Here is a 23996-nt window from a genome sequence, read left to right on the forward strand (position 1 = left end):
CCAAATATTGAGTGTTTGGGAAGTTTTCTGTTTTAATGCTTTGCTTTCCCACAGAGATTTCCTGCAGTTAGGGGTTGCTATTTCAACGCAAGGAGACCAACTCAAAAGAAAAGGCAATTTCCTTGCTCTTCTACCCGCCACTCCTAACACACACACACACACACACACACACACACACACACACACACACACACTAATCCAGGGAGAACGCTAGCAACAGATCCCTCTTGCTCACTCGCGGGGCGGTGGAGGGCTGGCCACAGAATGTCACGGCTCATTGGCCACCAAAGGAGAGCGCAGCCTTCAGCGGACCGTTGAGGGTGATTGGCTGCTGGAGACCCACCCCCTCGCCGATTGGATGGGGCGGTGAAGCCCGATTGGTAGAGCCGGAAGAGATTCTTCAGCTGCAGTTCTGGATCTCGGTTCTGGAAGAGATGGCGACTGCGACTCGGCTGCTGGGACGGCAAGTGCGGAGCTGGAGGCTGCGGCCGCAGCTGTCGCCCCTGGCCGGCCTCGTTTCCCAGCGCGCCCATTCGCTGTTGCCTGTGGACGACGTGATCAACGGGCTAAGCGAAGAGCAGAAGCAGGTAGGGAGACAGACACCCTTCCCGGCTGCAAGGCCTTCTGTTTAGCACCCGCTCAGCAGCTGCTTGTGCTCTTTGGACGAGGAGAACGTCACTTGGGAGCGAGGGCGGGAAACTGGCCGTCTCCTTTTGGGCCCTGTCCTTTAGTCTCATCTTCACCTCTGTGGAGAGAAGATTTGAGACAGCAAAGCAGGGCAGCCAGAGGGATGTAAAGGAAGAAAGCTCCTGGGAGAATGGTGGTGTTTTGGTGGATTGACTGGGACTACCGCTTGTGGCAAAAGGGTCCTGCATCTAGATGTAGTTCCTGGTTGATCATCGTAATCACCAGGGATTCTCTTGGGATCAACAAGGCATTTTGAAGTGCCGGTGAAGTTTGCTATCATTTTTCAGCTTATTAGATCCAAAGCACAAAGAAAGAACTAAATAAAAAAAAAATGTGATTACAAATGGGACTAGACCAGAGCCTTTCTTGCAGGAAGGAGGCTATGATCACTTGGAGGTAGATGGAGTGCAAGGGAATGTGATTCTCCAAGGGCCCTAGGTGGTTTAGGGCTTCTCTGAAGACTTCAGTCCTAGGTGTCAAACCTTTCTACCAAGAGGAATTTCTGATTCCTTTCAGTAATCTCTTTTGGCCAAAGGCTCAGGGGCAGTAAAAAGCCTGACACAAGCCAAGAACTGAAGTGGGTATGGCTGGAGCACAGTGAGTGGGGGATAGGTTGGAAGGCCAGCTGGTACAGTTTATGCAGGACCTGTAGGCCTAGGAAAGGAGCCTGTGCTTTATTCTGAGTGTAATGCAAAGGCATGGAACGATTTTATTTAGGGGAGCAGCATTTTTTTTATCTTCAATCTGGATGCAGTGGTGCATATTGTAAATCCCAGCAGCTCTGAAGGTTGAGGCAGGAGGATCATAAGCTCAAAGGCAGCCTTAGCAACTTAGCAAGCTCCTGTCTCAAAATAAAATATAAAAAAGTGTTGGGGATGTGGCTCAGTGGTTATACATCTGCAATACTTGGGAGGCTGAGGTAGGTAGATCACTTGAACCCAGAAGTTCAAGGCCAGTGTGGACAACATAGCAAACCCAGTCTCAGAAATAAATTAAAAAGCCCAGGTATGGTGGTACATGCCTGTAATCCCAGCTAACGCCTGGGGGTGTAACTCAGTCACAAAGTGCTTGCCTAGCATGTGCAAAGCCCAATGTTTGACCTCCAATACCACACACATACATACACAAAAAATAATAGCATAAATAAAGTGAAAAGTAAGATAATAAAAACTAAAAATCATCTTCAAGCTATCTAAACTGAGGATCTTAAGAAAAAGTTGAAGATCATCTCTGAGGAAACACTAACTAGTGAGGCTTCTAAGTTTCAATCTAATGCTATTTGGTGAGGTTACTTGTGGCTTGGCTCTCAGAATGTGCTCTCAGTACTGGAGATGCTGCTTTCAATGCAATAATATTTTGGTTTCAGCTGTATCTGTCCGCTTTTCTCCCTCTAGCTTCGACAGACCATGGCTAAGTTCCTTCAGGAGCATCTAGCTCCCAAGGCCCAGGAAATTGATCGTAGCAACGAGTTCAAGAACCTGCGAGTGAGTCAGAAGGTTGGGACAGGGGGCAGTTGGGAGCTAGGCTGAGTTGCACTGCTGCCTGGAAGGGCTCACACCATCTCTTGGTAAAAAGAAGCCTCGCTTGGGCTGGGGATGTGGCTCAAGCGGTAGCGCGCTCGCCTGGCATGCGTGCGGCCCGGGTTCGATCCTCAGCACCACATACCAACAAAGATGTTGTGTCCGCCAAAAACTAAAAAATAAATATTAAAATTCTCTCTCTCTCTTTAAAAAAAAAAAAAAAAAAAAGAAGCCTCGCTAAGAAGCATTTGGTCTTATTGCAGCCACAGGTAGCTGGCTGCCTTCTCACAATTCCCTCTACTCCCTTCTGTTGATAGGAGTTTTGGAAACAGCTGGGGAGCCTGGGAGTATTGGGCATCACAGTCCCTGGTAAGTATAGCTTCTTTTCCTAAAAATAACTTTCCTTGTGTGCGTACTTACACAATTCCCAAAGGAAGGAGGAAGGAAGGGAAAGATTGTGCCCAAAGACACCGACAACATTTTTTTTTTTTTTCAAAATTCTGTGGGTCAGCTGGGTATGGTGGTGCACACCTGTAATCCCAGCAGGAGGCTGAGGCAGGAGGATCACAAGTTCAAAGCCAGCCTCAGCAAAAGCCATGCAACTCAGTGAGACCCTGTCTCTAAATAAAATACAAAATAGGGGTGAGGATGTGGCTCAGTGGTTGAGTGCCCCTGAGTTAAATCCCTGGTATACCCAAATAAAAATTCTCTGGGTCAAACAGTTGTCCTAGTGTATCTATTTTACTATCATAATTTCTAAGTTCTGTTCAAAGAATTGCTTCTAGACAGGAACAGTCAGGGCAGGTATATCCCTATAAGGACTGCCTGAGTCTTATCCCTGGAAATCATTGGGATGAGAGGGATGTCTGTTTGGGCCTTCAGGTAAAGTGGCCAGAGGATATGTTTAATAGGTTCTCTATGGTCTGCCCATTGCCCACTGTGGGTCTTACTACTTGTTTTTATGGGTAGAGGACATGGAGCTGGTGGCCTCTGGTTCAAGTATTGGCTTCTAAGGAGAGTCCAGCCTGGCTTTCTGTGCCCTATAAAGAACTGAGCCTTTGACCACCTCAACCAAGCCTGGAGAGCCCACTATACTCAGGCCTATATTTACTGTGGATATGAGAGTAAGGGTGGAACACGATATAGTCAATTTTTTCTTCTCATTAGTCCCTAAACAATAAAGAATAGCAACTATTTATATAATAAGTAATATATATATAATAATAAGTAAATATATAATAATTTATATAATAAGTAATCTAGAGATGATTTAAAGAATATGGGAGGATGTGCTTCAGTTTTATGCAATGTGACAACATTTTACATAAGATACTTAAACATCCTTGGATTTGGGTATCTATGACAGGTCCTGAACCAATGCCCTGATATTGAGGGTCAACTGTATATTTCACCTTGTCTCCTCTTCAGTACTCAGAGTAGGTTAATTCCTTGATTTTGAGCTGATTATAGAAAGTTAGATATTTACAACATGGTCGGGGCACGGTGGTGCACACCTGAACCCAGCGGCTCAGGAGTCTGAGGCAGGAGGGTTGCAAGTTGAAAACTGGCTTCAGCAACTTAGTGAGGCCCTAAGTGACTTAGTGAGAGACCCTGTCTCTAAATAGAATATAAAAAGGCTGGGAATGTGGCCCCTGGGTTCAATTCCCGGTAACAAATAAATAAAGTTACAACATGAATAATGATAAAATGAAACCATTTAAAGATTTAGATCATCTTAATGTAAAATAACTGGGGGGGAAGGTTGCTAGGGGCTTCTAAACCAGATTCTTCCATTATATTTTGGGAATTTATGAACCCTACTCACCTACTCCCAAGAATTTGTGAATCAGAATGTGTTTAAAGGAAAAAAGAGGCAATTAGAAACCATGAGCTGGGGGTGTAGCTCAGTGGTAGAGTGTGTGTTTAACATTTATGAGGCCCTGGGCTTGATCCCTAGGACCACATTTAAAAGGAAAGAAAGGACCGGCACGATGGCTAACTCTTATAATCGCAGAGACTGAGACAGGAGGATCATAAAAAAGTCTAGAGAAATAGCTCAGTGATGAAGTACCCCTGGGTTCAATCCCCATTACCAAAAAAAGAAAGAAAGAAGGAAAGAAAGAAAAAAAAGAATGGCTGGGTTTGTGGCTCATTAGTAGAGCGCTCACTTAGCATGTATGAGGCACCGGGTTCAAACCATCCTCAGCACCATATAAAAATAAATGAACAAAATAGAAGTATTCTTTAAAAAATCATAAAAGAAAGAAATCAGATAAAATCCTTTGTGGGGAAGTATTTCTTTCTTTATTTATATTACCAGAGATTGAACCCAGTGAATCCAATGGCACTCTACCACTGAGATTTATCCCTTTTCAATTTTTTATTTTAAGACAAGGTCTCACTAAGTTGCCAAGGCTGGTTTTGAATTTACTATCCTCCTACCTCAGCATCTGACTCAGGCATGCACTACCACGCCCACCTTCAAGGGAAAACTTTTAAAAGAAAGCCAGGGGGCTGGGGTTGTGGGCTCAGCGGTAGAGCTCTTGCCTAGCATGCATGAGGCTCTAGGTTCAATCCCCAGCACCACAATAAAAAAGCTAAATAAACAAAAGAAAGATATTGTGTCCATATACAACTAAAAATATTTTAAAAAGAAAAGAAAAAGCTAGGGCTGGGGCTATAGGTCAGTGGTACAGCACTTACTAGCCTGCATAAGGCTCTGGGGTTCAATGCCCAGCCCCACAAAATTTAAAAATCCCCATATGAGTCCTGGTTCCTACATGATAGTCCTGGTGGCTGTTTCTAACGTCCCCTTCCTTTTTGCTTTCCTTCATGGAGTTGTGATCAGGCCAAGCTTTCCCTAGAGCCTTTCCCTGGTTTCCTAGTCATAGTGAACATGTGCGCAGAGCTTTGCCAGGCTTTACCTAAACAGTGGGATAGGGGATAGTACTACATGATCTTGCCTCTTTGATTTGGGATTTTCTATCAAAGACAAACATCATTTTTATGGAGAGTTCTGAAATGTCCTGCTAGTATCTCTTCTGCCCTTTGCCGTACAGCTTACCTCTAGAGTTCCTCTCCGGCTCTGGCTGTCCTGGCTGTTACCAGTCCTACTTCTTTGAGTCCAAAGCCATACCATTAAATATTACTTTCTTGAGGCTGTTAAACAGACAGACTTGGATTTATATCTGGTTTTGGTGCTTTAGACACACAGTCCTGTGCTCATTTTTGTGTTCATCAGACTGGCTCTCTTTCTTTCTTCATCTGCCTCTGTCTTTCTGTAACTTTTGTAATAGTGGGTGCTTGGGGTTTTTGCTTGTCTCCACGTAAGTTGCCGCAGTCCGGCTGCAGCAAAATAACTAGGGGGTGACAAACAACTTGTGTATGTTGATACAGCAGGAGAGGGAGCCGCCGTTTGTTGCAGGACAGGAGCGGTATTTATACATTCCACACAGCTTATCTAATTAACATAAACTAGATATATCAGTCAACCAATAAGAAATCTCCACACTTAATAGCTCGATGGCTCCACCTCACAAACCACCTCCTCTGGCATTTTGCCAGGTGCCATCCAGACTTGTTTGCACACTCTAACAGTAAGTGTCTGAAATAAAAACAGATTTGGCAATGATTGACTTCTGAACTGTAGCTCAGCCATCCAGCAACAGCAAACTGAACAAGTTCTGTGAGTCCTTGATATCAACCTGGTAACATTGTTAGGGGAACTTAGAATAGGTGCTACAAGGATGTCTCTGCCAATTAATTTAAGATTCTGTCAATATCTCAATTTTATCTGACTGCCTTTCTACTCTCCTGCACTGTCCCTCTCGCAGTTCAGTATGGTGGCTCTGGCTTGGGCTACCTGGAACATGTGCTGGTGATGGAGGAGATATCCCGAGCTTCTGGAGCAGTGGGTCTCAGCTATGGTGCCCACTCCAACCTGTGCATCAACCAGATTGTGCGCAATGGGAATGAGACCCAGAAGGAGAAATACCTCCCCAAAGTAAGGAAATGGGAATGAAGAAAGCCATGCTGCAACTACCCACAGCAGGGGGCTCTTTTCCATTGGTAGGGGCCAGTCAGACTTGGTTTCTGTACTTTGCTGCCACAAATACAGTTAGGAAGGATCCCATGGTTGTTTTAAAACATTTGAGTCAAAAATTGAAAATAGGGCTAGATACAGTGGTGCACACCTATAATCCCAGCGACCTGGGGGATTGAGGTAGGAGAATTGTGAGTTCAAAGCCAGCCTCGGCAACTTATTGAGCCACTTAGCAACTCATCGAGATCCTGTCTCTAAATAAAATATAAAAAAAGAAGTGGGGATGTGGCTTAGTGGTTAAGTGACCTCGTAAGTGACCCCGTGTTCAAACGCTGGTACCTGGGGGGAAAAAATGAAAATAGGGCCAGAATTCCTGATTGGATAAAAGACAGCATTTGAGGGGCTGGGGTTGTGGCTCAGTGGTAGAGCACTCACCTGGCACATGTAAGGCACTGGGTTCGATTCTCAGCACCACATAAAAAAATAAATAAAATAAAAGTATTGTATCCATCTACAACTATATCTATATATCTATATATCTCTTTGTGTGTGTGGGTGGGTGTGTACATATATATATCAGCATTTGAAGAACACTTTAAGAAACAGAAAACCAGTATCATGGTGGCATATGCCTGTGGTACCAGCTGCACAGGAGGTAGAGGCAGGAGGCTCGTTTGAACCCAGGCATTTGAGATCAGCCTTGGCAAAATGGTGAGACCCCCATCTCAGAGAGAGAGAGAGAGAAAACTGCTGTAGTGCACACTTGCAATCCAGCTACTGGGGAAGCTGAGACTGAAGCAGAAGGATGGCAAGTTTGAGGCCAGCCTGGATAGCATAGTGAGACCTTGTCTCAAAATTAAAATAAAAAGGGCTGAGGATGTTGCTCAGTGGTAAAGCACTTGCTGAACATGCACAAGGCCCTGGATTCCACCCCAAGCACTGCAGAAAAAGAAAAGACTGAAATAAGGAAGAAAGGGAAGTAGAAGAAACACTTTCAGTTTTATGGATATTGAGCTTCCCTTCTAGGACTTTACCAATACCCTGCTCTGAAAAAGCAGTTTGAAAGGGCATTATGTGAACAGGAAGAGGCAGATCAGTGAGCTGTTATAGGTTGCTTCTGAAGTCATAACAAGGCCTATTGGTTTTCCTTGCAGCTGATCAGCGGTGAGTACATTGGAGCCCTGGCCATGAGTGAGCCCAATGCTGGCTCTGATGTTGTCTCCATGAAGCTAAAGGCAGAAAAGAAAGGTGAGATCATTCTCAATTATGGAGTTTAAATGCGCAGAGGGACAAACCTTACCAGAATGAGGGAGCAAGAGCTGGGAGTGGCTCCAGAATTATTTCTCAACTGCTCATTAGTTCTGTGGACTGACAAGATAAGAAAGGCCAAACCAGCCTAAGCAAGAAGGTAATATCCTGCCCTTAGGAGATTACTACATCCTGAATGGCAACAAGTTCTGGATTACCAATGGCCCTGATGCTGATGTTCTCATTGTCTACGCCAAGTCAGATCTAACTGCTGTGCCAGCTTCTCGGGGCATCACAGCCTTCATTGTGGAGAAGGTGAGGGTGGTGAGTGTGTAGTTGGGGAGGCTTTAGTCTCTTGACAGTGATGCCAGAGGCTGCTTCCTTCAGCTGATCATGTATGCTCTGCTTCCAAGGGTGGGGGGAGACAGAGAGGAAACTGAAGGAGACTGACAGGAGGGTGGCCAAAGAGTCGAGTCCAGGGAGGATGGGTCAAGTCTGAAGACAGTGAAGCCATGCACAGAGCCTGACCATACAAAGAGGTTCAGGAAGAGGAAGACTGAAAGGAGGCCACTAGATCTGACAGTCAGGATGTCCTTGGTGAGCTGGGCAAGAACAGTAGGGGAGGCTGAGGTATAGCTGGGAATACAAGTGGAGAAGATTTCACCTCCACAGTCTTGACACAGAAGCAAAATGGGGTTAGATCAGGAGCATGAATTAAAACTTCGGAGTTTGGCTTTGGTTTTAAAAATGAGGGGCAGGGGCTGGGGTTGTCGCTCAGTGGTAGAGGGCTTGCTTAGCATGTGTGAGGCTCTGGGTTCAATTCTCAGCATACAAAATAACTAAATAAAATAAAGATCCATCAACAACTAAAAACAAAGAACAACAACAACAAAAAAAAGGGATGACTGGTATGTAGCTCAAAGCGGGGAGATTGACCAAAATTTTTAGTAAGGAAAAAGGACAATTGGAGAGGCAGAAATTGAAGTGTGGGGTAAGTGAGCAAAACACAATGGCTTGTTGGGTAGAAGGAAGGATGGGTTACAGGTGATGAGGGATGAACCATCTGCCTGATAACTGTAGGAAGCCAGGTGCATGTGGGGCACCTGTAAGGGCTGGAGATCACAGCTGTGGGGGAGATGGTAGAAAATTTAACAAATGAGACTTGCAAACGTTTACAGTAGCCCTCATAGGGAAAGAGGGAAAGTAGCTATTAGAATTAGAGCAAATAGGGCCTGGCAAAGATTGGAAACCTCCAGGTTGTAAAATACCCTCTCATGAGCCAGGAGGGGAGTGGAGAGGGGGTGACACATGCTTCCTTTCTAGGACTTTACCAATACTGGGCACTTGCCAGTACATACGCAGCTGAGTAGTTGAGGTCAAAGCACACAGCTGGGTGCATTCATCCCAGGTGGAACTCCCTTAGGGCCAAATAGCAAAAGAACAAAGGAATTGAGTGGGCTGTTGAGAGTACCTTGAGGAAGGGACGCACAGCCAGAGAGAGTCCGGAGGGTTCAGGACTGAACATTTCACCAGGAAAGAACTTCTCCCATGAGAACATAGCTGGCAACAGTAGAGACTGGGAACAGGGTAGGGTGTCAGGATGTAACAGTCGAACATGAGTGGGGTGCTGGTATGCCAGGCAGGTACAGGGACCTGATGTTAAGGTGAGTCTTCCCTTTACCAGCCCCCTTGTGCCAGTTTTAACCAGAGCCTTCTCTTGTTTCCTGTAAAGGGTATGCCTGGCTTTAGCACCTCCAAGAAATTGGACAAGCTGGGCATGAGGGGTTCTAACACCTGTGAGCTCATCTTTGAAGACTGTAAGGTTCCTGGTAAGTGTTTCTGAGACTGAGGGAACCCCTGTCCTGACCCCCTCACAAGTTGATCTGGCTGTTCCCAAGCTGAGAAAGCCCATCCCTTGGCTAGAGAGACTCACCATTATTAGCTCCTCGATGACATGCAGTTAGACTGTGGGCCTGGGGCTGCTGGACAGCTGTCCCTCCTGGCCACATCCCCTGCAGCTGTATGCCTAACTGGCTGAGGTGAAAGGTGGTGCTTCCTCTGTGGATAACACATTTTGCCTGGGCTTTGTATCCAGTAGCTGAAAGAGAAAGATAAGACATCCCCTAGCCTGCTGTTGTCCTTCAGATGTCCTGTACATTTGCCTGGATAACCTGTGTGAGTTACTTATTAAAAATGCTAATAAAGAATTGCTGGGCATGGCGGCACACTCCTATAATCCCAGCAACTTAAAAGGTTGAGACAGGAGGATCACAAGTTCAAAGTCGGCCTCAGCAACGGCAAGGTGCTAAGCAATTTAGTGAGACCCTGTCTCTAATAAAATACAAAATTAGGCTGAGAATGTGGCTCAGTGGTTGAGTGCCCCTGAGTTCAATCCCTGGTACCCCCCCCCCAACAACAACAACAAAAAAAAGCCAACTAAATAAACTGTTGGAAGCCAGATTCAATGAAGAGGAAGTGATTTGGTTTCAGTAGGAATATTTTCTCCCCTGAGCTGCAGCTGAAAATGTGACACCATACATCACTCAGGGAGAACCAGCACCTCTATCATGTGCTGATAGGACCAAAGGCATAGATCTGCTCAACAATTAGGCTGTCTCTGGGCCTCAGCCACAAACTATCCCTCTCCCCCAAAATCTGCTATCCCAGAAAAGTATGATGTGGTTAGAAGGAACATCTAGGGAGAGGGATTTATGCTGATCCTTCTTTGTGCAGAAGAAAAAAATTCAGCCAGGTATGGTGGCACTTGTCTATAATCTAGCAACTAGGGAACTGAAGCAGGAGGATCATAAGTTTGAGACCAGCCTTAGCAGCTTAGTGAGGCCCTAAGCAACTTACCTAGACCCTGATTCAAACTAAAAAATAAAAAGGGCTGAGGATGTGACTCAGTGGTAAAGCACCCCTGGGTTCAATCCCTGCTACAAAAAAAAAAAAAAAAAAAAAAATTCAGTCAGCATTAAAGGCAGATCATTGGTGTCAAATTTCTATACTCAGTTTCCTGCCTGCTCATCCCAAGGCTATCCATAGCCCTAGCTTACCTGAAGGACAAGGCTTAGCAGCTTCTCTCACTAGCACTGAATGGCCCATCTCCTGGACAAAGCAGCTTTCATGGACCCAATGCAAGGAGGTGACACTAGACTAGAGCAGACAAGCTGGGAGAGAGAAATTCTCTGGTTCCTATATAGGTACAGGTGTGGGAAGAACCAGGCAGAGGTAGGTGACTTGTAGACAGACCAATTAACTTCTTTCCCATCCAAGTGTGTCCAGAGACAGAAGGGAAACAGCCAATAACTCAAGGCTTTGTGTCCAGTGGATGGTGTGGGGATCCTAGAAGCTCAACTTCTGACTGGAAATGGTAAATCCAGTCCTTTTCTCTCACCTGGAACCTTAGTTGAACCTCAAGGAACATATTTTAGTGCCTTGTGTGAGAGCATGTTATCAACCTTGTACCCTTTATGAAAGTTAAAAAGCTGTAGACAGCCCTCTCCCTCTGACCAACATTTATCCTGGCAGCTGCCAACATCCTGGGTCATGAGAGCAAGGGTGTCTACGTCCTGATGAGTGGGCTGGACCTGGAGCGCCTGGTGCTAGCCGGCGGGCCCCTCGGGTAAGTATGAGGCTCCTGGGGACCTGTGCTCTTTTAGCCTCTCGGTGGCAGATGGAACTATCCTAAGCAGCAGCAGCCTTCCCGCAAGGGGGCCAAAGGGAGCTGATTCCTGGCCCCTGCAATCTCTCTTAGAGACAATAAGAACTTACTCCTCCTGCATTCAGTTTTTTCACACAGAAGGAAAATGTTATTAGGTGGATAGATGGAGGCCTGAGGAGCAACTCTGCTTAGGTGGTGTGGATATGAAATGAGAGGCCCTGGCTCTGGTGCCTGGCTACTGCAAAGATGCAGCTACTCCCACCTCTGGCTTTAGAGGAGGGGCACAAGGGCTATACAGTTGGTGCTGTAACTGCCTCTGGATGACAAGAGCTTCTCAAGCTCTTTTCACTCCTGTCTGGGGTTCCAGATCCTTATCTTGCCAAGCTTTCCTCAGGGCCTTTCCCTCTGACATACTGCCATTCCTCTTGGAAGGGGTGGGACCATGAGACACCTCCACAGTGTCTTTCTCCTTTCTGACAGGCTCATGCAGGCAGTCCTTGATCACACCATTCCCTACCTGCACGTAAGGGAAGCCTTTGGCCAGAAAATTGGCCACTTCCAGGTGAGTGGAATATTTTGCTAAATGTACTTTTATTGGGTTCATGTTTTCTGTGATGAATGAGGAAGCAGACCATGCCCTGTGGGATGTTGACTATCATCTAGCAAAATGAGCTTGAATGCCTGGAATGCGGGCTGCTTTAGCATGCAGCCTGGCTTCAGAAATTTTTAGTAAATTTAGACATTCTCCCATCCATTTCTTTTGGAGATGAATGAACTTGAGACTTCATGCAACTGGAGGGTGAAGCTTGCAGGTGGTGGGGAGCTTGGGAAAAGGGAGGGCATTTCTAGTCTGCCCTTCTGGTTTAAAGAAGCTGTGGGAGGTTGATGAAGGTTGTGGCTGGCAGTGTCTGGGGAACAGTGCCTTTCAGACATAGCAAGGGCCATTTCAGGGTACAATGTCCAAGAGCAGCTCTCTTACCTCCCATATCTACTTCCATCTCTGTCATTCTAGAGAAGTCCCATCTCTTCTCTGTGCCTTTGCTTCCTCACTCCTGCTGTCAGGTTGCCATTGAGGCTGATCTGCTTTTGATGACTAGAAAGAGTGTCCCAGCATGTTGACAATGACCTCTCTTTGTGCTCAGCTGATGCAGGGGAAGATGGCAGACATGTACACCCGCCTCATGGCATGTCGGCAGTATGTCTACAACGTTGCCAAGGCCTGTGATGAGGGCCATTGCACTGCCAAGGTGAGGGACAGCTCCTGAGCAGGGAGTAAGCAATGGGTCATCTGCTAGGACTGGCTCCTGCATGCCTAGCAGGGCCCTGCTGACAGAACCTCCTCCCACAGGACTGTGCTGGTGTGATTCTTTACACAGCTGAGTGCGCCACAAAGGTAGCCCTGGATGGCATTCAGTGTTTCGGTGAGTGGTCCCCACCACCCCCTCCTTCCTAGCCTGGTGCCAACTGGAAAGGTTTCCTCTCCACTTCCCACTTTGTGCTTAAGCTAGCCACAATTGAGCTACCACCTCCTGGCTCTGCTCCCTTTAGGAGGAGTGGAAAAGTAGATGAGAAAGTGCTAGAGACCACAAGTTGCTACTGCCTTCAACAGTGCCCCCTCTCAACCACCCCCCTGCTCTCGTGGATACTAGAAAATGGGAAGAGAGATGCTTCAGGTGGAACATCCTCATTTCAAAATTGCCCCCAGATTGAGGGCATAGTCTTGAGCCTCATGGCTTTGGTTTGAATCCCAGCTCAGCCGTGCCAGTCTCTTCTTGCCCACTCCCATTCTTTTTTTGGGGTGGGGGGGATACTAGGGGTTAAACCCAGAGCCTCTTAACCATTGAGCCACATCTCAATCCCTTTTTTATATTTTATTTAGAGACAGGGTCTTACTGAGTTGTTTAGGCCCTCACTAAGTTGCTGAGGCTGGCTTTGAACTCTAGATCCTCCTGCCTCAGCCTCCTGAGCCCCTGGGATTACAGGCATGGGCCTACTCTTATCTCCATTTTGCCATGTCTGCCAGTGATTCTCCATTTTCTTTGCCTGGTGGCATCAGCACTCTGAGTGGCCTTCCAGCTCTATCCCTTTGCCCACCCTGTTACCACCAAGGAAATCTCCAAGCCCTCCCCTCTCACTACCTTTTGCTGCTTCTCTTTAATTAGACCCTCCATAGCTTGTTTCTCTATACAGTCTGCCCTCAATATTCATGGATTCCAACCAAATTCAGATAGAAAATATTCAGAAAAAAAATATTGCTTCTATATTAAGCATAGACTTCTTGCTGTTATTCCATAAATAATACAGTCTAACAACCATCTAAATGGCATTTATATTGCATTAGATAGTGTAAGTAACAGAGATGATTTAAAATATATGGGAGAATATGCTTAGGTTATATGAAAATACTTTGTCATTTTGTATAAAGGACTTGAGCATCAATAATTTTGGTAGCCATAAGAAGTCCAGAAACCAATCCCCACAGATAACTGAGGGATGACTGCACTTGGCCTTCTGTTTGTTTTCCTTGCTTTGCTACACTGCCCATTGCTTCTGTTGTCTTTTCTTCTCTTCTCAAACCCTGTTGCAGGTGGCAATGGCTATATAAATGATTTTCCCATGGGCCGCTTTCTTCGAGATGCTAAGCTGTATGAGATCGGGGGTGGGACCAGTGAGGTGAGACGGCTGATCATTGGCAGAGCCTTCAACGCAGATTTCCACTAGCCCCAAGATCCACCACCCCTTGGGACTGGGGATGTGGCTCAAGCGGTAGCGCACTTGCCTGGCATGCATGCGGCCCGGGTTCGATCCTCAGTACCACATACCAACAAAGATGTTGTGTCTGCCGAGAACTAAAAAATAAATATTTTTAAAAAAAAAAAAATTCTCTCTCTCTCTCTCTCCTCTCTCACTCTGTCTTAAAAAAAAAAAAAAAAAAAAAAAAAAAAGATCACCACCCCTTTCTCCCAGCACCTAGAGGCCTTTCTTTGGAAGCAGAGACATGGTAGCCTCCTGGCTGCCCGAAGCAGGCCCTGCTCCGCTTCCCTTCTGGCTACAGCCCTCAAGCCTCTGCTGGATGGGGAGTCTTCTACACTGGCTGCCAAGCACTGTGGGCTAACCAGCCAGGAAAAGCCTAACATGGACTCAGCAGGAAGCATATTATCTTTTCTGAGAGCTTTAGGAGGGCTTTGACTCTGTGCCCTTGCTCTCTGCTCTTCAACTTCAAAGCCTGATGCTCCCACCTCCTGAGGTGGCCTGGAGATATGTAGGTACCCACCCCTTCTTTTAGGTGAGCCTGTGGCAGGGAGCCCTCTCTGTTCAAGTACAGCAGAATCATTGCCCCCTTCATTTACTCAAACTTGTTGGTCTCTTTTCTGGGGAAAAAGAAAAGCCAAAAACCCATCCTTGTTTGCTGGCTTCTTGAGTCATCAGCTCCCAATCATTTGGGAACACCTGTGCTACAGAGTCTGCCTGGGGAACAAAAGAGAATTGTGGAGAATTAGCTCTTTTTTATTTATTTATTTACTTATTTTAGTTCTCGGCAGACACAACATCTTTGTTTGTATGTGGTGTTGAGGATCGAACCCGGGCCGCACGCATGCCAGGCGAGCGCGCTACCGCTTGAGCCACATCCCCAGCCTGAGAATTAGCTCTTGCTGGCCCCTTTGGCAGCACCTCTGAGCTGTTCTGTGCTGCTCTGTCACAGAGACCAGTGAGATCTGGTAAAGTAACCTTCCTCATCTACTGGGCAGCAGGTGCAGGCCTTGCCTGTCCAAGCAGGCCTGGGTTGTCTGGCTCAACTCCAGCAGGGGTTGCCTATATACATTTCTTGAGACACCCTATGGCTAATTTTGTTACAACTGCACAGTGGCTGCTGCCATTTTGTATTAAACATATTGTGAAACAAACCCATCTGCTCCTAAATGGTGTTTTGGAGGAAAAACAATCTACTGCTCCTGACTTCTTTCTGGATACAGCACATGTCCTTGGAGAATGGATGGCCCAAGTCCTATTCCTTCCCTCCAACCTGCTCCCAGTGATTTGGTTTTGTGTGTGTGCACGTGTGTGTTTGTTTTGTTTGTGATGCTAGGGATTGAACCCATGCAAGGCAAGTGCTCTACCACTAAGCTACTATCCCAACACTTCCGTGACTTTTTTTTTTTTTAAAGAAAGGAGGGACCCCAGAGTAGTAGGATCTTGGAACTGTACCTTATAAATTTCTGAAAATCATCCTTGAGGTATTTTGTTTTGGGGTTTGTTTGTTTGTTTTGTTTTTAAGATCAAGATAATTTAACTTTTTCAAGGTCAGAACTAGAGCTAAGATCCAGATTGCCAGCAGCAACAATGGGAGTGTTCTGAGAATTCCAGCCTGGGGCCCTACTACACTACTCAGCATCCTGGATGGAACCTGGTCTGAGAGGAATAGGTCTATGTTATTCTACCCCCTCTAAGTTCCCAAAAGAGGAACTGATTTTCTTGGCCCCCAGCCTGGCAGCATCTGTCCCTGGTATTTGGTTCTAACCTCCAGAAAAGTGCTGCTTCCAGCCTGGGGCTTGAGAGTGGGTTTAGCAACCCCAGTCTAATCTTATCTTGAGGGGAAAATCCAGGGCTTGTGGCTGTCCCTTAACTTCTGTGTCCTGTATTGATGAATTTAGCTAAAATGGTTAATGGTCATATAAAAACAGGTAGCTATAATAACAAGCCTGAAGACATTCAAAATAGCAGAATGTCATGTGTATTCCAGTCAGTGTTGGGTAGAGCCCTGCCAAATTGAGTGAGTCCCCCAAATTAGAACCTTAATCCCAAAGTCACATGTCAATTGTATCTAGAGGTGGGACCCTCATTGGCATTAGTGGCCTTATAAGAGGGAGCCCCATACTAGCATACTTGATGTGTCATGTGAGAACCTCCACCATGTTTCAATGCAGCAAGAAGGCCCTCACCAGATGTCAGTGCCATGCTCTTGGATTTCTGGCCTCCAGAACAGTGAGCTAGATAAAGCTCTCTAAATTACCCCATCAGTGGCATTCAGTTATAGCATCAGAAAACCAAGACAGAAAGAATGCAATTGTTCTCCTGATCCTTTATGCGAAACGAGGAATGTTTAAAAAAAAAAAAAAAAAAAAACAGCATAGCCTGATACAAAAATAGATCAGCGAGCACTTTGGTTCTGGTGGGACTTTCAGGTTCTCTTCACACACTGCGCAGCTCTACCTCATCGGTTAACAGGCACCTTTCCTTCCTGAGGCTGCCTCCAAGTGGATTCCAGTTTTAGGCCACCACACTATCAGCGCAGCACCTCCTCCACATTGCCTGTCCTGTGAGAGGTTAACAGGAGGTAACAGAATGTTTAAGTGTGATCTGGGCACACCCATTTCAGAATTTGGCAACCTGTAAACTAACAGCCCCCCTGCATCTCTCCCCAGACCTAGTCACATCTCTGGGAAGTAGCAAACTTTTATAGCAACTCATCAGGATTGGGGGTGCTTCCTTAGAGAACTGAGCCCTAATCCTTAGCCCCATAATCCAAGGATAATTACCCTTACGTATGTAACTCTCAATTTCGTTTCACATATTGGTTTCTATGGGTGCGGAAGACAAGGTTGCACAGCCACCCTAGCAAAAGGCCAGCAAGGTGAGTCGCCTGGGGGTGGTAGAACCGAGGGCCAGCTGGGGAGCCGGCCACGCCCAGACGCTAGAGACGCGGGGTGGAGCCAGAGCTGGTGTAAAGCCGAGGTGTCCTTGCTGGGCAGGGGCGCCGACGCAGGGCTTGCCTAGTTGAAGCTGAAATACAGGATACCAGTAGCAGTTGTTGGACTCGCAACCTAGGTCAGGTCCAGGGTCTTCCCTGTGTGCCCCTCCGCCGAGGCACCGGGCGCCACCAAGCGCTGCACTGGCTCGTCGGACCAGCTCGGATGCAGCGTAGAGCTCGCCTGACCCCTGCCGGCTGCACGCGGAGTCGCAGTTGCCCAGGGCCCGCGGCACTCCGCCCTTCACTACAGTGCCTTGGATGCACGGATTCCAGTCAGAAATTACACGACTCAGCGATCAACGATATTTTATTTTATTAAACGAGGACATTAAAGGGGAGATAAGTGGCTGTCCTCTAGCACCATTTTATACAAGAAGGGCCACATGTAACAAAAAGTAGAAAGAACATAAACTCAGAACAAAGGCCAGGGTTGTATTAAATTTTCGTATGTGCTTTCAAAATATTGTATGGTTTCAAAATATTGTAGTCTGAAAGGATTTTTTTTAAAGATTGTCTCCTTTCTCTCCCTACCACCCCCATTCCCATTCCTAGGACAAAATCACTTTGAGTCTTTAGGGAGTTTTTTTGGTAATTCATACCTCTAAGTGATAGGCTTATTGATTGATTGATTTAATTGGATATACTTGTAAGGATAGTTCTTTAAAGTTCTCACATTTGATTTTTGACACTCTCACTATATGGTCTTCTACCACCACCACCCCCACTTCCGGGGAGCAGCCCTGTTGACTGGCAAGCATTTGGAAGCCCTGGGATCTGGTGGTACAGAGCCCTGACCATATTCTTGGCTGGCCCCTGCTCCTGCCGAGACCCCAGAGCCACACTAGTGCAAGGTGGGACCTTTCACCTTCCATGCTCCACCTGGTTATTCTATCAAGAAGCCATTTTGAAATTTGGCCTCTCCTGCATTCATCTCTCTCCTCTGCTGACAGAAGCTAGCCTGATATCTCTTAAATATTGCTTGGATCCACAACAATCTGCCAACTTGCCTGCCTACTTTTAGTCTACACCCTCAATCTAGTTCTATACTGAGCCAGTGGGGTCTATCAAGCTCACCCATATATCCTTCAGCAGCTCCCAGTACCTTTAAAAGCTAAGATTTTAAGCTGGGCATAGTGACACATGCCTGTAATCCTAGGTACTCAAGAAACTGAGGGGGGAGAATTGCTTGAGACCAAGAGTTCAAGGCCAGCTTGGGCAATACAGCAAGACCCAGTCTCTTAAAAAAAAAAAAAAAAAGCCTAAGGTTTTGCAAGGCAAATATGGCCCTGACCACCCCCTCCTGTTAACTTCCCTCCCTCCCTACTGAGTGCCTGTGTTCTTGTTGAAAGTTCTCCTTGCCATATTTTCTTAGCTTGTGCCCTAACTGATCCTTCTACCAAGAAATCATTTCTGCTTTTTCCTATGCTCTTGCTTTCTTGTCGCTAAAGCCTCAATCCAGGGCCTGCCTCCTCCAGGAAGACCTCTGTTCCCCAGCCTTTCCCTAATCCTGTCCCCACCTCACCCATCCCCCTCAGCATATCTGCATCATTGAGCTTGCCATGCAGTTGTACTTATTTTATGTGTGTCTGTTTCCCCTGCATTAGGCTATGAACTTGGGGAACGGGTCTGATTTCACCATCCAGTACAGTTCTTGGCATATAATAGATGCTCAAATGTTTATTGAAAGAGTAGATAGGTAGTCATGTAACAATTAGCTCACATTTTGCTGGTACCATAGTTACTTGGGTGTGTGGTCACCTCTAGTGTATTTAGGATTTTTGAGGTCAAAGACCATCTCCCACTTCTCCGAATCCTTCAACAGCACCCAGTGCTTTCAGTGAGTACTCAGTTGCTATGTTCATGCTGAATGAGTGAAACAACAGGTGGGCCAGAGCCCTGGCCTAATCCCAGAGTTGGCACAAACAGCAGGGCCAGCCGGCTTTGCCTGGCGGTGCTCTCCTCAAGCCTTCCCACCCTGGAGTAGTTAGGGCCCAGCTGCAGAAGAGAGGCCCTCACCCCCCATATCCTCTGACCCACTCAGAAACTGAAGAAAGGAGCTGTTATAAGGTACTCTGACTCCTCCTCTGCCAGCTGGGGACAGAATGGGGGCTGAATGGAAAAGGGGGGCAGAGGAGGGCTATTGTGTAAAATGTATAGTATATATGGAAGAGTATGTAACATGCATATAGGCAGGGTAAAATATTAAGTACCAGTACCCAGGCCAATAAAGAAAAAACATTCCAAGTATCTTTGAAGTCCATGTATCATGTGCCCTCCCTTTTTTTTTTTTTTTTTTTTTTGGCACTGGGGATAGAACCCAAGGCCTTATACATGCTAGGCAAGCACTCTACCACTGAGTTACACTCCCAGCTCCCAATTTTTTGTTGTTGTTTGTTTGAGACAGGGTCTCAATATGTTGCTCAGGCTGGTCTTGAACTCCTGGACTCAAGTGATTCCTCTGCTTCAGCCTCCCAAGTAGCTGGGACAATAGGTGTGCCACTGCACCTGGCATATCCCCTTACTTTTCTTTATGGCTTCCTACTTTTCTATGTGTCCCTAAACAATATTGTTTAAGTTGCCTGTTTTTAAATATTCTACAGTTGGGCTCATACTATATATATTCTTGCTTGCTATATGTGTCTAGCTTCTTTGGCTCATCATTGTATAGTTTTTAAGAAATGCATTCCAGTTAACGAGCATAACTATAATTTGTTTAATTTTTATTTGTATAGTTCTCTGTTATATGGAAATACTACAATTTAATTTTTATTCTACTACTGATGAACATTTGACTGGTTTCCAATTTGGGGCTACCCTTGAATGCTCCTACAGGTACCCTCTGGTACATGTGTGCAAAAATTTCTCTAGATACATTCCAAGGATCGGGATTTCTCTGTTGTAGGGTATGTACCTGACCAACTTAAGGAGGAAATTCAAAACTGTTTCCCAGAGTAGTGACGTGTCTATTTTTTAGAATGATGCCACCATAAATGACTCAGGGCAAAGGTCCCCAAGGTCGACCCCTATGAGTGTGCATTACTGCTTCCCTGGTCAAGCCTTGCCACACCTTCAATAAACCTTTATAAACAAGTAACTAAGAGCCAGACACTGGGCTAAGGGCTGGGGGACAGTGAATAGTTAGCTCAGACCAACCCCAGAGAGGGACAGTTATGTTTCCACATATTCTGCCAGTCTGCCTGACACTTCAGCTTTGCCCTGGAAGACATGGGGGAGAGTAAGGACAGGATGGACATATGGGAATTTTCTTGAAAAGAAGAAATCTATTCTGGGCCAAGGGATATCTTAGCACAGGCCATAGTTAGCTTCCTCCTGGAAAGTGGACTATGCATCAGTGGAGGAAGTATGGAGGACTGCCCTTGCTAGCAGTAGAGGGAGGATAGGAAGAAAAAAGACAAGATGAAGTCTACACCAGTGCCAACAGTGATGGACACAACTGCAGATCCATCCAAGCATACTTTGTGTCTTGTGCCTGTCCAGGAGCAGCCACGGGTGAGCACACACATGGACATGCATTTACCACTGCATATACTGAGAAAAGCTGTCAGACACGCTGCAGGAGCAGAGGCAAGGAGCATGACGCTCAGCTGCCAGTGGGAGATAAGCCCAGGACAGGGGGGCACCTGCCTGACCTGCCTGGAGAGTCACCTAGTGCATCTGCCTGGGCTCCCAAGAGGCAATCTCTGCAAAGCTCTGGGTTTTCAGGATAACCTGGCTACCTCCCCTGGCCCCAAGTGCTTATTTTGTTTCCAAAAATGGGATAGCAAAGTCTCATAATTCAATTTGGATCCTGGGCTGATGCTGCCAGGTTAGGCAGGATTGGGTATACAGTAGTTTCCTTCAGTTGTTGAATTTAAATTATTTAATGAAATATTCTATAAGATAATTAAGATTTAAAAGAAGGGGAAGGAGGACTCTAAACCAAGAAGAGGGTAGTGAGGGAGACTTGATGTCTGTCAGAATCAGCCTGTAGCCTGCCCAGCCCCTCTTTTCTTTCCAGACTCCTCCCATCCCTGGCCCAGAGTAGAAGGGTAGGAGTCGGGACTGTTGCAAGGTTGCTAATTAAGACTGGACATACGGGGCTGGGGTTGTGGCTTAGTGGTAGAGCATTTGCCTGGCATGCATGAGGCACTGGGTTCGATTCTCAGCACCACATACAAATAAATAAAAAAATAAAGGTCCATCAACAACTTAAAATAAAAAAAAAAAAAAAGACTGGACATACGTCAATTTTATATGGCTGCATCCGTTTGGGAAAGCTGGGATCTGCTCCCCAATTCTAAGACTATTTCCAAGACCTTAATCTGTCATAGTTCAAGAATCACATAGACGGGGCTGGGGATGTGGCTCAAGCGGTAGCGCGCTCCCCTGGCGTGCGTGGGGCCTGGGTTCGATCCTCAGCACCACATACCAACAAAGATGTTGTGTCCGCCGAGAACTAAAAAAAAAAAAAAAAGAATCACATAGACAATCAGACCCAGCTTCTCTTAGCATCCTTCACCTCCCAAATGTCCCTGGGCAGAATAATCCTGTGACCCTTTTAAGCTGGACAAGAATGGTAAGCAGGCTAGCCTTTGGTCTCCAGCTCCTCAAGGAGGGCTGCCTGGTTCCAGAGAAAGACAGTAAAGTCTTCACTAGAAAGTGAGTGAGGCCCTCCTTGGTCTTCTGCTATGACCAAGATGTGCAGATGCTGGAACTCTGCCCATCATCCCTTTGGCCCATTCACTGACCTGAAGATTATTAGAGATCTTCAGGTTTTTCTGCTTTCCCCCACCTGGTCACCCATGCCTCCAAGGACTCTGGATCCTCCTGTTCTGGACTCCCAAGTCTGGGGAGAGGCCATGGGTGTGCAGCAAGAGTCTTGGACATGCCTCAAGAGTGTGGAGCTTGGCCAGGCACGGTGGCACACACCTATGATCCCAGAGGCTCAGGAGGCTGAGATAGAAGGACCAGGAGTTCAAAGCCAGCCTCAGCAACAGTGAGGCGCTAAGAAACTCAGTGAGTCCCTGTCTCTAAATAAAATACAAAAATTAGGCTGGGGGTGTGATTCAGTGGTTGCGTGCTCCTGAGTTCAATCCCTGGTACCCGCCCCTGCCCGCCCCCCCCCCAAAAAAGAACACATGTTCTTCAGCCCTGCCTGGGACATCTATAGTTGCCCTGAGAGTTACCATTATATAAATCCCAATAGCATTTCCCTTACAGCTTTCCCCTTCCCTATCCCATGCTCTGCATTCTCAAGAAAACTTCCATATTCCCTTCTTCCCCAAGGCTAGAACCCCAGTGGTTACTCTGGTGGGCTCAGTCATCTTAAGCTTCCCCCAAGGCCCAACAGGAAGCCCTCTCTCACCAGGAACAGCCACCCAGTTCATTTCACTGAACCTCAGAAAATCTGCTGTGCTCCCTGTGCCCCTACCCCATCCCATCCAGATGCCAGTAGAAGCACCTACTTGGACAGTCTCTTGCCTCAGACACCCTGCCCTCCCCCACACACGCAGATTCAGCCCACTTGAGTGATCTGTCCCAACCTCCACCAATCCTCTGCCCAATTAAGAACAACTGGCATTTGCTGAGTGGCCACTATGTGCCAGGGAGTCAAAGACAAGTAACAGTTATAGGGTCAACAGAGCTTAGAAGTTAAGGAGAGAAAGACATAAAAAAAAACAGATCATTTCAACCACCCCAATCTATTTCATTTTATTTTTTGCAGTCCTGGGAATTGAATCCGGAACCTTGGTACATGCTAAGCAAACACTTTACCACTGAGAGCTATATCAGAGCATTTTAATTTTTTATTTTGAGACAGGGTCTCTCACTAAATTGCTGAGGCTGGTTTTGAACTTTGAATCCTTCTGCCTCAGCCTCCTGAGTTGCTGGGATTAAAGGCAATCATCACAGATGCCCAGTTTGTTATCCATTTTTAAAAAAATATTTTTAGTTGTAGATGAACACAATGCCTTTATTTTATTTATTTATTTTTATGTGGTACTGAGGATCAAACCCAGTGCCTCATACGTGTGAGGCAAGCGCTCCACCACTAAGCTATAACCCCAGCCCTTGTTATTCATTCTTTTTTTAAATTTTTTTGGGGGGTCATAGGTGGACACAATACTTTTATTGTACTTGTTTATTTTTATGTGGTGCTGAGGATCGAACCCAGTGACTCACACATGCCAGGTGAGCATTCTACCCCTGAGCTACAACTCCAGCCCTTTTTATTCATTCTTTAAGACTCAACATGAACCTGGCATGATGGTGTATACCTATAACTCAGGAGATTTAGGAAGCTGAGGCCAGCCTGGGCAACTTAGCAAGATCCTGTCTCAAAAATAAAAAATGAAAAAAGGCTGGGGGTATAGCTCAGTGGTTGAGCACTCTGGGTTTAATCCTAGTGCAAGAAAAACAAAACCAGCATGAGCATTATTCCAAACACCTATATGTCCAGTTTACTGTTGTATCCCCAGCACCTGGCACCTGGCCTAATAAAGGTGCCTACCCAATAAATTCTTGCATAATGAATGCCTGCCCTAGGGGTCTGTGAGAGGACCACTTCTCTTCCTACTGGTCTTCCACAGAGCTTATCTAAATGAAATCAGATTGAACTGAAACATCAAGGGTAGCCTTGAAAGGGGGAGGGGCGGGTAAGCTGGGGAAATCTCAAGGCTTTGCCTTGAACTAAATTCTCCCATCTTTTCAATAGCAGCTAAAAGAATAGAGTCCTGGAACTAAAGCCCCTAACTCGGGGAAGCTATCTGGACTGAAAGAATCAGATCTATAACCCCAGGGCCTCAAGCATGCTAAGCACATGTTCTACCATTGAGCTAAATCCCAGCCCCCCAAACCATAACTTTTATGCCTTCAGTTTTCAATGACTCTACCTTGTCCAAGCCATAACATTGTAATCCAGTCACCGAGTAAAACAAGTCAGTAAACTTTATATGCACGAATCAGAAAAAGTACCAACGCTGGAGATGCAGAGGCTAAAATAATTTCTGCTGAAAACAGGCAAACTGGTTTAAGAGGAGTGAGTCGAAGGACAGTGGGCAGGGCCTGACACACAGTGTGGCTGTA

General features: G+C 46.2%; 1 protein-coding gene across 1 annotated transcript; it reads left to right on the top strand.

Moving 5' to 3' along the window:
- Positions 1-392: 392 nt before the first annotated feature.
- On the top strand, positions 393-14029 carry Ivd (isovaleryl-CoA dehydrogenase). Its single transcript, XM_026391174.2, has 12 exons — positions 393-587; positions 2082-2171; positions 2525-2576; positions 6041-6210; positions 7404-7497; positions 7676-7812; positions 9230-9326; positions 11029-11122; positions 11642-11723; positions 12304-12408; positions 12510-12582; positions 13749-14029. Exons 1-12 carry the CDS (start codon positions 435-437, stop codon positions 13880-13882), a joined length of 1281 nt encoding a protein of 426 aa, XP_026246959.1. The 5' UTR covers positions 393-434; the 3' UTR covers positions 13883-14029.
- The last annotated feature ends 9967 nt before the right edge of the window (positions 14030-23996 follow it).

The sequence above is a fragment of the Urocitellus parryii genome, chromosome 6, assembly GCF_045843805.1.
Source record: "Urocitellus parryii isolate mUroPar1 chromosome 6, mUroPar1.hap1, whole genome shotgun sequence".
In the NCBI taxonomy this organism is placed as follows: Eukaryota; Metazoa; Chordata; class Mammalia; order Rodentia; family Sciuridae; genus Urocitellus; species Urocitellus parryii.

Coding starts and splice junctions, on each gene's coding strand:
- Ivd (XM_026391174.2), top strand. CDS start 435: ATGGCGACTGCGACTCGGCTGCTGGGACGGCAAGTGCGGAGCTGGAGG. Junction 2,577..6,040: donor ATTGGGCATCACAGTCCCTG/GTAAGTATAGCT, acceptor TCCCTCTCGCAG/TTCAGTATGGTGGCTCTGGC. Junction 9,327..11,028: donor TGAAGACTGTAAGGTTCCTG/GTAAGTGTTTCT, acceptor TTATCCTGGCAG/CTGCCAACATCCTGGGTCAT.